This window comes from Lemur catta, chromosome 17 (genome assembly GCF_020740605.2).
Source record: "Lemur catta isolate mLemCat1 chromosome 17, mLemCat1.pri, whole genome shotgun sequence".
Taxonomy (NCBI): Eukaryota; Metazoa; Chordata; class Mammalia; order Primates; family Lemuridae; genus Lemur; species Lemur catta.
The window spans coordinates 49,817,474-49,831,250 of record NC_059144.1 but is presented as its reverse complement, the minus strand read 5'-3'; the positions used below and the strand labels follow the sequence as shown (position 1 = coordinate 49,831,250).

The 13,777-nt window shown below is 58.5% G+C and overlaps 1 protein-coding gene across 1 annotated transcript in view; it reads right to left on the bottom strand.

Annotated features, from left to right (window-relative positions):
- Positions 1-13,777, bottom strand: part of CDH4 (cadherin 4) — a 342,817-nt gene that overhangs the window by 87,088 nt on the left and 241,952 nt on the right. The window contains exon 3 of the mRNA XM_045528912.1: positions 3,148-3,374. Within this exon, the coding sequence (XP_045384868.1) occupies positions 3,148-3,374 (227 nt within the window). The remainder of the gene's footprint in view (positions 1-3,147; positions 3,375-13,777) is intronic.

Sequence of the window (13,777 nt, the reverse complement as noted above, 5' to 3'; positions counted from 1 at the left end):
ACACACGTTTTGGTGCTGCCCACGGGGACTTCACGTGGCCGCGACCACACAGCCGCATCCTTCTGCCGTGGTGGGGTTACTGCCTGCGGCTCCCCACACTCATCTGGTGCCTCTAGCTGGAGCCTGTTGCTTTTCTCTGCCCTCGAACATCCTTTTCAAAGACCTTATAACAAGTATCTTTGTCTTATCAAAGTACGGTATTAATTTGGGTTTTCCCATCATCTTCCAGCACAATGCAAGCAACTTGCGTCTCTTTGGCCCCGTTTATCTTTTCCCAGAGTTTCTGCAACTGCTCTTGTGAAGGAGACGCCCACGTCACCTCCCGTGAGAGGTGGCTCTTGTCACGTGTCCACCTGTCCCGCCTTCCCGGCCTGTCCCAGCCTCTTTCCTCCGCGTCACTTTCACCTCTGCTCGGCTTATTTTTGTATGAAGAATACACCTGGTGACGGATTCTTTCAGCTTCGGTCGTTTGAAAACGTCTTTACTCTACTCCTGGAAGGACGGTGCTACTGGTACCAGAATTCTACTTTCTTTGGAGCTTTGGCGCCATCACTCTGCTGTCCTGTGGTCTCCGCAGTGCCCAGGGAAGCCGGCTCTGCGCCTCATTTTACTCCCTCGGCCTGCAAGCTCTGTCGTTTCTACTGATTTTCAACATTTCCTCTTTGTCTTTGGGTTTTACCTATTTTCCCACGAAGCACTCGAGCACGATTACCCATATATTGACCCTGCTTGGAGTTCATGGGCTTCTTGAGTCTGTGCCAGAGGGCTGCTGTCAGTGGGGACATTTCCTGCCACTGTATTTTCAAATGTTGCTTCTGCTCCATTTTATCTCCCCTCATGCTCCAAACATGCACGTTAGACCCTCTTACTGCTCCCAACCCCTGCCCTCTCTCCTGCACTGTCCTGCACTTCTGTACGCTGCAGAGCATGAGTATTTCCTCTGATGGCCTCTGTTTCACTAATTCTCTCTTCCCCTGTGACAATCTGCAGACGCAGCTATCCACTGAGCTCTTAACTTTGTTATATACTCTAGCTCTAAATTGCCCAATTAATTCTTTATCCTATCTTCTACCTCTCTATCAAAGTCTTATAATTTGCTTAGACACAGTAAGCACAGTTATTATAAAATCTAGGTTTGATATCTGCATTACTTGGAGCCTCTGTGAATCTTTTCTTATCATCTACTGTTCCTCTTGCGTTTTACTTATATTGTCTTGTCTTGTCCCCCTCAGGTGCCCGTCACGAGGCCGAATGCTGGACATTGTATATAAGATGATAGAACTCGAGGCCGGGAACGGTATCTTACACCGGGGGAGACTGACATTTGCTTCCGGAAGGCGGCTGGGGACACCAGCAACCTGGGATCACCTCAGTCCATTTACAGAAAGTGACATTATTTGAAGGTTTGTGTCAGCTCCCCTAAGGGCCAATGAAGTGACCGAGTGTCCCACAGTGAGCTGGTCTTCTAAGTCCCAGACAGGCCTTCCCACCCTGCCCACCTCCTCCCACCGGCTGTGGCAAGCCCAGGGCGGTGCCCGGCTGGCACCAGGCCAATGCCGGCAATAAGAGCTACTATTTCCACCTCCTGGCCTCACATAACCTCACAGGACACTCCCGACGACCTCAGGACAGGATGTGGGTGGTGTGAATTGTCCCAGACACCCAGCTGGTCAGTTGGAAAGGACTTGCTTTGAGCCCACAGTGGGGACAGCTGGCTCCTCTGCTGGGCCGGGCACAGCCATACCTAGGAAGCCAGCTTCACTCCTTCCCCAACGTCAGTTCTCCCAGGCAGCACGGCGGCTGGGGTCACACGGCTCAGTGTCCCTGTCTGTGGCACAAGGACAGTGACAGCACCCACTCCCAGGGATGTGGTGGGGGTCGGACGAGCTGATAGCACTGAGGGCAGGAAAGGGAGCCGCTGGCACGAAACTTGATGGAGGGAGACCGAGTCTCGCGGGCTGCGGAGACCCTGCCCGCCACTGCCTGTAACGGTCGTGTCTCACGGACGCAGGGGTGTGGCCCCACGGTGACCCCACGGCCGGGCTCCCCAGGGTGCTCTGAGCCTGGGGCATGGATTCAGCGTCCCCTGCTCTAGTGGCTGGTCGTGGGGTCCCGGCGCACTCCCGCTGGGGACTAACTGCAGTCATAGCTGGCGTCTGCACTTCCACAGAGGGCCAGGGATTAATGGCATCAGAAATGGCTTCATTAACATGCCTAGCAAAAGGTGTCATCACGTTTTCAATTAGTGCCTTTTATCTGAGGCCTCGACAGGCTTTAAGGAGCTCTGCTCTCCGCTCACAAGGTGCAGAGCTTCCGTGCAGGGACGGCTTGGCAGTCGCGAGCCGTCAGCACCGGGGCACAGTTCCGGGAGGGAGGCACCCCCCGCCCCTGCGGGACAGGGTTCCCAGGGCTGCTTCCTGGCTGCCCCCAGGGCCTGCCTTGCTCACCTTCCGCAGCTCGGGGACACGTGGAAGGTGAGCAGTCCCTGGTCCATTCCCCACCACGCAGGAGAACCCCAACGTTCAGGACTGGGGGATGAACAGGGCTTGCTGGGGGTCTGGCCCTGGACTGCTAGAATACGCAGGGGTGGGGGACGCGAGGCCGCCCCTCCCCGTCCACCCAGGCAGGACGGCAGTCTGGCCAGAAGGAAGGGGGGGGTGCTGCGAGGTTGGGTCGCAATGACTTTTATGTCTGCGTGAAGCTCTTGCTCCTTCCCTCCTTCCCTCCCTCCCTCCTCTCTGAATTAGTCCTGCACCGGCTACCTCGGGCTGCCCCACTCCGACCACGTGGCCTGTGTCTTGCTTCTCATCCCCCCAGGGCTCGAGCGCTCCCGGGGCAGGAGAGGCTGCAGAATTTGCAGCGCCCAGTCTGACACGGAAACGTGGGGCCCCTGTTCACACAAGGATGAAGAGCCCCAAGACGGCGGCACAGAGCCTTAGACTGAGCGAGGGGCCGTCTGCCCACCGGGACGAGGCCTGGTCTCAGGACGGAGCACAGGTGCCTGGGACAGCCCCGCCTGCTCTGGCCAGCGCGGCGGGAGGGGGGACCCGCCATCCTCAGGGCAGAGGCTCTGCGGGCACCTTCAGGGGGAGGTAGGACATCAAACCGCAGGCACAGCCCTGCCCCACCCTCCCGAGCGCACCTCACCTTGTGTCCAGAGTGCGGGGACGAGGTCTGGGCCACCAGCAGCCGCACCACAGCGTCCCATCTCTCTGCGGTCTGGCGGTCCCATGCAGTCACTGTGAACGCCACCTGCTCGGAGGGGACCCGCAGCTCCCGGGTAGCGAAGACTGTTCCGTCCGCCCCGACTTTGAAGTCCATGCTGTTGGTCTCATATTGTGTCCCCTTGGTCCCCAAACAGCTGCTGAACTTGACTGCAAGAGGAAGGGGGAGACAGTCAGGACCGGACCGGCCGGCACAAGGGCCCAGACAAGCACCACGACCGCGTAGGCGCCGCTCCGGGTCTCCAGTGAGCAGCAGCGTGAGGGGGTCACGCACTGCCTGACCCTCCCAGGTGCCCAGTTTTATCTAGACCCCCCAGGGAAGTAGCTGGAGGCCTTAAATAGCAGGAAAACAAGCGAGGCCGCACGCCCGCTACACCTAGAGCCCAGCCGCCTCGGTTTCTGCAGATGCAGCTCTCCCTGGTGGCTGTTATCTCTGAATTCAACCGCGGTTTGACAGGGGCGTGTTGGGGATTCTCTGCGTAAAGAATATTCCCCGTGTCCCCCATTCTTGCCGCGCGCAAACCTTCTGCCTGCTGGCGTAGGCTTTGCAGCCCCTAATGGATCCATTTTCCACCCCAAGAAGGCTGAGTGCGGGAGGGACGGAGAGCTGGCATTTAGGGACCTTCCCATGGCAGGTGGGTTCCGGCAGCAGAACCCGAGTCTGCTGTGTTTCTGGTCCTTTCTGTTACTCAGCGAGGTGGGCTGGGCCAGGTGGGCTGGGGCAGGTGCGTGGGAGGCCAGGGCCCGGCCAGCCACGGTGCTCTTGCTTCCCTGCTAACAGGGAGTCGAAGGCAGCCAGTCCGCGGACACTGCAGGTCCTGCACACGGTGCTGCTTCCGGAACATTCATTAGGCAACAGCATCGCAGCCCCTTCCAGTGGCCCCAGCGCCGCGGCTGTTTTAAACTCTGCTGGAGAGAAACACCTCTCAGTGGCCGCGTGTGGCTCTGGGCTGCGTTAGCGTGTTTCTATCCAACCGCTTTTGCAACTGTCACCCGATGCCGCAGTGAATTATGAGACACCAACAGCCAGTGTCACATTGTGCTGATAAAACGATGGATACAGTTACCTAGTATTTATAAAAGTGTGGGTATCTAGGCAATTATGGTGGGAGGATTGGTTTCTTAAGCAATTTCACTGTCACAGCTTACATGATTTAATTACTATTTATTCCCAAAACGAAAAAAAGCTACTCGCTGTTACATTTGATAAAGTGTTTTTCTCCCTGGTGCTCACCTTTTATTGTTGCCTGTCTCGAAATAATAAATACCGTACGCATCCCCTTGCCCCAAATCCTTCACGTTAGACGTCGTCCCCGTCACCAGCACCTCCCACTAGTGGCTTTAATACAAAGATGCTTTCAAATGTGGTGACACCAGGCACTTGCCCTGTCTGGATGGGAGAGCCCTCGGCGTGGGGGGCTGCAGTGCCCCCTGACAGGGGCTCCTCTGACCGCGGCACTGGCGGGTGAGGACCGGCGGCTGTGACACTCCCCGCTCCAAGGATGGAATAATCACACTTTTTCAAGTGACAAGAAATTTCTAAACTGCTTTTATACACTGTTCGTCCCAATGGTAAACAAATTAAATTCAGCAGCAAACTGAGTGGATCAATCATCTCTGACACCCAATTGTCACTGACAGAGGATAGAAATGATGGTTCTATGATTGCTGAGAGATTAGCACGAAATATATAGATAAGCCCCTTTGTTCTGTAAGAGCAAATTTCTAATAAAACTCATGGAATTGGACGGCAGCGGGAGGGTTTTTGTGTCTTCAGGATTAAATATGATGTCATTGTATTTTTTTAATCAGCAGGCGCATGGCTTTAGCGACCTCTTAGGCAAGTGTGGATGCCACTTCAGCAGGAACAGAGTGCCAGCATCTGCGCTGCCTGGATGCGGCAGCAGGGGTCACTGGTCACGGGATCCAAGGACTTTGCGGGTGACAGGCATCCTCTGGGGGAGAGACCCTCAGTGAAACTAAAGACAGCGCCCTCCAAAGCTACCCCGCAGTGCAGTTTGGAGGGACGATGCCACAGGATACAGTGGGGGCCTCTGCGTGGGGTGTTCATGAGAACTTCAAGGAGTTTTCTGGTCGGGATGGTGACTCTTCCCAGCAGCCTACTTGTCTTTCTTTGTAGAGTGCCTGAATGTGGTTTCCCTCTTCACTTGGGCTACTGGGAGGCTCAGAGGCAATGCCATGGCCGGTTTCTAACAATGCTGAGGCCTTTACTAACCTCAGCACATTCCATTCTAATTTCTATCTTTGTTTCCTCCTCAACCTGCTTCCTTCCTCTTGCATCTCATTTTTTGAGTCTGTGTCTATTTCTGCAAGGTTAAACGCATTTCAGGAGGACACAGGAACAGGTGCACACATATGTGCAAGTGTTGGCACACACCACGTGTTCCCGGGTGCAGAGGAGATGCCCTGATGGTGCTGCCCAGCACAGACTTAACCCGGCTCTCTCCACTCTGCGTTCCCAGATGTGGTCTGGGGTCTGCGCCTGCGGCCTCAGCTGGGGAGGCCTGACGCTGCTTCCGGGACTTTCCTGGGGCAGTTCAAAGCCTGCACTGCCCTCGCCTCCGCTGCTGCCAGGAGCAGCCGGACGCTCTGCCGGCACCGGGCTCCAGGGACGCGGGGCCCCAGATCGAACGTGTCGGGCAGGAAATCCTGCGTGGAAACGCAGGGACCCAAGGTCACAAGGTCCTGCTGGTGCCACGGAGGGAATCCGCGTGGGGAGGAGGGAGCCTGTCTTGGCCTCGGCCGGCTTGGGGACCGCCTGGGGCCAGTACCTACAGCTGCACCTGCCGCACTAATTACTTCCATTAGTTTTAAACAAACTTGACAAGAGACAGAAGGATCCCGAGAGAAATTAAACCTCATTGTCTGAACACACACGTGGTTGAAGCCTCCCTTGGTGGTGGCAGGTGTAGCCCCTGCAGCCAGCGCCAGAGGTGGCACCGGGCAGTGGGTCTGGGGCAGGACCCCACCCCACCCGGCCCAAGCACGTGTGCCGCACAGGGTGGGGCTGTGGGCACCTGCTGGCCCCACACCAGAGCCACGGGCACCAGAAACACCAACCCACAGTGCCCTGGGCCCTGCCAGCGTGTGCCCAGGGGCGTGTGGGTGCCCGGCGGGGGTGGGTGCGCAGCAGCCTCAGCCACACCAGTTGGGACCCCTGGGGTTGAGGCGTAAGCCCCAGCCCACGGCCTCCTGCCTGTGACACCTGGACCAGCAGCAGCCTGTCCCTGAGCACCATTCTGTGCGTCCGTCCAACTCGGGTGACAGCCAGAGGGTGGGGGGGGAGGGCGGAGGGGCCTGGCACAGGGCAGATGCCGGATGGACGCTCGCTGCCACCTGGCGCAGGCTCTGGTGCATGTGCACCGCGACTTCCTCCGTGACGAGGAGCAAGGGCACTTGGACCAGGTCACACAGGTCAAGGTGGTCCCTCCCACAAATGCTTGCTGGACCCCCCTGCCCAGTGCTGGGGTCCACCTGGTGGGTGGTGACCAGGCACTGACAGCGTGGACGGCCAACCCCCCCAGGCTGCTATGGGGTCACCACCAGGGCCTGAGCCAGTGTGGTGGCATGAGGGGCCCCATGGATGTGTGGCCGGCCCGATGGGCGTCTACATGCCCTTGAGGACTCTGGTTGTCTGGGACCTGGGGACACGACCAGATGCCTGACTAGGAGCGCTCAGTGAGGACGAGGGAAGTGGCCCCAGCACAGAAGGAGAACGTGGTCCCCCCTCCCCCCTGGGGCACCCCCAGCAAGCAGGGCCCGAGATTCCCTTTGGCGGCTCCTCACGCAGATTCCTAAAGAGCTGGAGGAAGGAAGCAGCGGACTCTTTGTGGGTCACGGTACTGTCCCAAGGAATGTGGCCCAGGGCCAGTGCTGGGGGAGGGGCAGGAACATGTGGCTTTATGTATGTGACAACTACCACACTATCCTCTCTTCTCGGAAATGTTCAGGGCACATTAAAGGGTCTGAGAATCCCCATGAAGTTTGCATAACTTGACATTGTTGGCCTCCACAGACTTTCTGTGTCCCTGCAAGAAATATACTGTTGCAAGTTCAGGGTGCATCTGTCAGCTGAAGGCTGGGTTAGGAGTAACAAACAGCCCCCAGATCTTATCCCTTTGAACAACAGAGCCTGATTTCTGGCTCGTGCAACGTGTGCACCGTGGACCAGCCAGGAGGCCATGCACTATGGAATCCGTGGGGGGTTTAGTCTCTGCTTCCAGGATTGCCCAGGCTTGAAACGGGCCGCAGGGGACTCAGGCTGTGGCTTTCAAGGCTCGTTCTTGGAGGGACACCCCTGCTTTTGCTCCATTTTGCTGGCCAAAGCAAGCCACATGGTCACCTCTGACTGCGGAGGCGTGGCTACATGAGATCCTACCGTGGTCTGGAAGAAAGACCAGCGGGCTCCGTGATAGGGCCGTGTTAACATGTACAGCCACAGCAGTAATTTCGCCAGCTGGTGTGACCGCCACACTGGTTAGAGGGTGTCTTTGTTTGTTGTTCATTCACAGACCTTCCACAACATTAGAGGCATTGCTACAGTTTCGAACTATGGCTTCTTTCTATAATAAATAAAATGGCAATTACAGAGATAAACACCCAAAGCACATCCGGCATCTCCAGAAACAATTTTTGGATGCCTCCAAAATGATCTGCCGTTTCCTCTCCGCCAGGGGCCACACCTGTGTGCATGTTTTTCTGGAAAGGCTTCCTGAGTGTCTGCAATCCCAGTTTGTTCGTTCTCACGTGTTAGAGTCCAAGGTTCCTGCAGGCGGAGGCTGGGATGTTTCTACCTTTTTCATCCTGAAGCAGGAAGGGGCCCCGGGCCCAGGTTCCGCGGTGACCCCGTTTGTCTGCACGAGGCCAGCTGGGAGTGTTGGCTGTAGACTTCCCACTGCCAGGGAAGGGTGGCCATGCGTGAGGCCCGGTCTCTGCAGATTCCTGCCCATCCAGTCTCCACTTTGGTGATTTAATTTGTGGCCAGAAGAAAAGCCAGTTAATGGGGTCGGTTCGGAGGTGATCGATACTTGCCTCATGAGCTCCCCGGCCAATCCCGGAGTCTCACCAAGGCCCCTGCCAGAGCGGCGGTCGCCGCGACACCAGGTCTGCCCCCAAGGGAGACACTGCGTGGGTCAGCGAGCAAACGAAGCGTTTCTCCCCAGGTGATTATCCCTGGACAATTCCAGCATGAAATCTTGATAAAGAGTCGTTTTTAAAGATAGCAGCGAAAAAACTAAGTCAAATGTATGAAAATTATATGACATTTTACTCCTGGGTGTAAATTATAATTTGCAGAAAGGTCAATGAACCAGAAAGGGTTTTTTCTGATGATTCAGACACTGAGACCGGGCAGGGCTGCGGGCAGAGGAGAGCCCTGCTCTGTCCTCCGTGCGTGGCATCCAGAGATGGCCGTCCAGCCACCCGGCCAACCCCCTCCCCCCCTGGCCCAAACCCGCCCACGCTGATGTGCCACACGCACTTGAGAAGACGATGAAAGGAGGTTCTGGGCTTTCCTCAGAAAGCAAAGGCCTCTCTCGGGGAAAGGCAGCCTTCAGACGTGAGGTAGATTCGTGGAGGGGACACTCCTCTCTCCCCCTGGTCCCCACCGTGCTCGGCACCTGCTGGACGGGGCGAGGGTGACCTGCTGCCTCGGAAGAGCTCGGAGCCGGGGAATGAGCAACGTGGCCTTGGAGGGTCGCTACCGCCTCCGAACACGGGCTCTGCCCGGGCACAGCACCCTGACGCCACCGGGCACGCGCCTCCGGCCCGCAGAGCGGGATTTATGGAGTCGCTGCCCTGCGGAGACCACTAAGCCAATGGTCCCTTCTCCTGTCAAACGCAGCAGCCTCGCGGGGTGTGTGTGGCAACTCAGTGACAGAGCACACGAGGACACGCCAGCACGGGGCCGGCGTTCGGAGGCTCCTCCAGAGATTCAAGTGGATGAAAAGCAGCACGAGTTTGCCCACGGATTATAAATCACATTGCAGAGAAAAGCAAACAAAGACACGGGAGACACGGCAAAAGACGGTGGCGTAGGCACCCCGCGCCCCTGGCGGGCATCGCAGGCGTCGCTAGTCAGCCGCCGCCCGTTTCCTGGCGGGCGAGACCAGCTCAGAGCCCCCGGCCCAGGAGGGCGCGGCTGCTTCTCCACCACGAGGCTGGGAGGAGACCCCAGCCCCTCTCAGCACCAAATGTGCCCCCAAACACGGGGCTCTCGAGGACACGCCCCCACGCGAAGGCAGGAGCCTGTGGCCACCCTCAGGTCATCCCACCCACGGACGCCCGCGCAGCCTCCTCTTGGGTCATCGCCAAACGCAAGGATGTCACAGGCAGGAAGACGCTGGCCCTGCCATCGACAGAGGCCTCGTGGTCACCGCCTGTTTAAACTCCGCAGGGAACAGGGTGCCGAGGCCTTATCACCTTTTCCACTTTTCACAAAAGCCAGGTACTTCCCACCAGCCTGTCTTTATCTCACCAGTCAGGGCTGCAAGGTGTGTCTTAATTTAAAGAACAATTACCAGCGAAACAGAAACTCCCAGGAAGTATCCATTCCTAGGAAGGAAAGAACAAAAGGCCCCCACCTCCCCAGGAGCGTGGGGCCTTCTTGTCACACGGCGTTAACAGGGATACCCAGAGGGTTCTCTCCTGGGGGGCCAGGCCTGGCCGCTCTGCTAACACGGCTCCCTGCATTTAGCATTTGTGACTCTAAAGGCTTTTGTGATTTAAAGCAGCAATTATATAGAGGAAAAGATAAAGGCTCCCAGGAATTATCTCCCTCTGGGTTGGGAGGGGAAGAGGAGCTGAGCAAGGTTAATGTAGCTGGTGAAATATTTCCACAGTTATTTCATGCAACCGTTTTGCAATATCGCTAATGTTTTCCTACATCACATGCTCTTCCGGGGGAAAACAGCTTGTGTTTTTGAAAGAAGGAATAAAAAACCTCACGGGCCTCCGCGGCTGACTTGCACCTTGGAAGATTCTGCAACGGGGCTGCACTGCACAGAAATGCTCTTTTATATTCAGGCACCAAACAGCGGGTTGCATCTTTCTCTGTATTAGTAATGAACAAAAATTGCCAAGACTAAAAAAAAAAATCTCTGATTAGAACCCATTGAAGACCACAATTACATGTTGCTTTCAGATGCAAAGCCACTTGGCTGCAGAGAGCATGGAGCTCGGGTACCGTTTTGATCATCTGCTTTCGCCAGCACTTCCTGTTGGCACAGGTGCGGCCGGGGAGGGCCCTTCTGCACACGAGGTTTCATCACTCGCAGCCACTCGTGCTGCTGGACGCTTGTCCTCCGGCACAGCCCTCGCTCACCCAGCGCGACCCAGGGGGACAGCAGCCTTCAGGCAGGCGGGAGCCGGAGCTCTGTCTTCAGCCTGCCCGGTAAGTGATGAATCCAAGAGCGCGAGCTCCTCTGCCGGAGCCCTGAGCCGGGCGGGAGCAGCCTCCTCCACGGCAGCGAGAGCGTCTCTGTCCAGGGGCAGCGCAGGGGCCGGTGAGCCCACCGCGCTGCACCCGGAGACTGTTCAGGGCGCGAGCGGATCGCACGGTGCTTCGCAGTCTGGTTGAGGCCGATGCCGATGTTCTAGCAAAAGGGACCAGATCATCCTAGGACACCCAGCGCGGGTGACCCCAGCAGCACTTCTGCCCCGTGAGCTGAGCGTGGGCTTGGCCGTGGGTCACGCTGTAGGTCCAGGACTTGGGGTGACGCCGCCCAGGCACTGTCCCCAGCGTGGGGTCAGAGTGAGCAGATTTCACTCCTCTTTCCGTGTTTGGTGTGTCCAGACCGAGAGGAACATCCTTTTGTCACGAGTGAGTCCTCTGCGAACACCCAGAGGGCTCTGTCCCCAGGGCCGGGCATGACCCGGGAAGTAGGGGCTTAAAAGTGGCTTGGCGGCACCTTCCAGGAAGGGTGGGTTTGAGCTTCCCCAGGAGGCAGAGTGGGCTGGGGAAGGGCAGGCCCCGGGCAGCACCAACCTCCTCTTCACCCAGGACTCAGCCTCCCCCCTGGGTGCCGTCTTGCCTTCTCTGGGACCCGGTCCATTTGACCACAGTGAAGGGCCCCATCACTCTACAGTTAACGTGACCCACAGGGGCCTGGCTCCAAACACTTGGGTGAAATCACAGACTGTTCCTTTCTGGGGGAGCCTTTGGCCCCTGCACCCCTCCCCACTGTCCACTGTCACCATGTTGCTCCAGAAGCCCAGAGAAGACGGGTCTGCCCTGGGGACCCCGTGGCAGTCCCCGTGGGAGGTCTGGGAGTGAGGGGGACCCCACATGCACCTCGCAGCTCAGTTTTCTAAAATGCACCCCCAGCGGCACAGGACGCACACTCTGCACCCAGCCGTGTCAGGGGCACACGTGCAGCCCCTCCATGCGGATGTGCAGACGCAAAACCATCCTTATTTATTTTTGCATATTTGCACATCTGCCCAGAGAGAGGAGGGATAAAGCTCTTCTGAAATGTCAGGACGAGACGACGGGGCCAGCGCTGGCCGACCGCCTGCTTCAGAGAGCTTCCGGCCCTTCTGCCCTTAATTGCCATGTCGCCAGTCCCAGGGCCGTCCCCAGTGGCCCGGAAAACGTCTGCTGTTTGTTTCCATCAGTACATCAACATTAAACAAACACGACTTCCTGCCTCTCAGCGAGGTGTCCTGGCCACCCCCAGGGAGCTGCAGCTTAGCGGGGTCCCTTCCCTGGGCTGCCCGGGGGCCAGATGGCCACAGGGCCCGGGGCCTGGCTCTGAACCAGCATCCAGGGCGAGGCCGGACTCGAGGAACTCTGTGCGCGGAGCTGCCCCTCTGACCTCCCGGCCAGCTCCCCCGGAGCCTGCGGCCCTCTGGCCACTTGGACCCCGCCTTGTGGTTGCGGGTGTGTCCCTGGAGCAGGTGCTCCGGCAGGGCCCGATGTTCCTGCAGGACTGTGCTCCGCAAAGGTGATATTTGATCCAGGCTTTAAGCTGGAGAGAAGGGGAGGCAGCTGGGGGAGGAGCAGGAGGAGGGAGGAGCGGGGAAGGGAGGAGGGGAGGAGCCGATGGGGCTGCCCCTTCCTCCTGCAAAGGTGAGCAGGCTCCACCGCGGTCCTCGGACTTCCCTCGGGACGGCGGCTCAGCACCTGCTCTGGATCAACGCCGGCTGCCCCGCCAGGGCCTGGGTGACCTTCTGAGTGCCCTTTCTAGGACCCCCACCCAAACCTCTCCATCTGCTCACTCCCCCCGAGCCTCACCAGGCAGCCCCCCACAGAGCCCGCCGCCTCCTGGGCTCCACAGCAGACCCACGCGGGGGCCCCAGGCCTGCAGGGCGCCGTTGCCTGGGATCGGTCCCGGTCTGACCTCAGCTTGCCCGGCCCTGTCACCCACACGGAAGACCCTCCTGACCCCCACCAGCCCTGCCTTGATGACTCCTCCCAGCCCGGCACGTCAGCCCCAGGACATTGGCACTGACCGTCCTCATGGCCCCACGGCCCCTCCCTCCGCAGGGGGAATATTGCTGCCCAGACACAGCCTCCTCGACCTCCCGTCCTCACCTTCCATCCTCGGCTTGCTTTGCGGCTTGGCCCTGCTCGAGGCGGCACCACGCAGGGCTGCCCAAGGCCGTGGGTGCCCGTTCATCCCCCCTGGGGTGGGCAGGACAGCGGCCCCCAAAGATGTCCGAGTCCTAGCCTGTGACTATGGCTCTCACATGACAAGAGACTGGGATGGGGTTAGATTAAGGATCCTGAGATGGGAGATTGTCCTGGACCGCCGGGGGGCCCAGGGCCATCGCAGGGTCTTGGAGGAGGCAGGTGGGTCAGAGTCAGGCAGAGGCTGGAAGACCCTGCGCTGTTGGCTTTGAGGAGGGAAGAGGGCCGAGCTCAGGTGGCCTCGAGAAGCTGCGAACGGTAAGGAGATGGAGGTGGACCTGCCCCGCAGCCTCCGGGGGAACCTGCCCGCGACACCCGACTGGCTGCCAGACTTGAGAACTGCAAGGTCAAAATTTAGGCTGTTCAAGCCACTGCGTTTGTGGCAACTTATTAGAGCAGCAACAGGAATCTTCCACACCCGCCTGGCGGCCCCTTCCAGGACCCCACTGCCTCCCGGCACGCTAGAACAGGGCTGCATGTACAGTGCTCAGCAAGTGTTTGTTGAGCGAATGAACGAGCGTCTGGTCCCCTTAGCCGGGAACCACTGCAGCTCACCATGTCTGTGTGCCTGGATGAATGTGGCTCTGTCCCCTGCCTGTTCCACAAGGGCCCCCAACCCCTCCGAGGACACCACTTTGCAGCCAAGGGCCCCAGCAGGGGCTGTGCAGTTCACAGGATAAAGTCCCTGCTCATCCCTCGGCATTGCTTTAATTACAAACTGCGATTTAGCCAATGCAGTGGGGCCTAAACACACACCTGGAGCTTCCCCGGGGAGGGGATCCACGGCTCTAGGACAGGTGACTCGGGAGCTGCATGCAGAAGGAGGGCCCGGCGTGCCTGCAGATTTCCCACGCTGCAGTTTGTCCTCTGGAACCTTCCATGGAGGCTAAGCCTTCATAGTCAT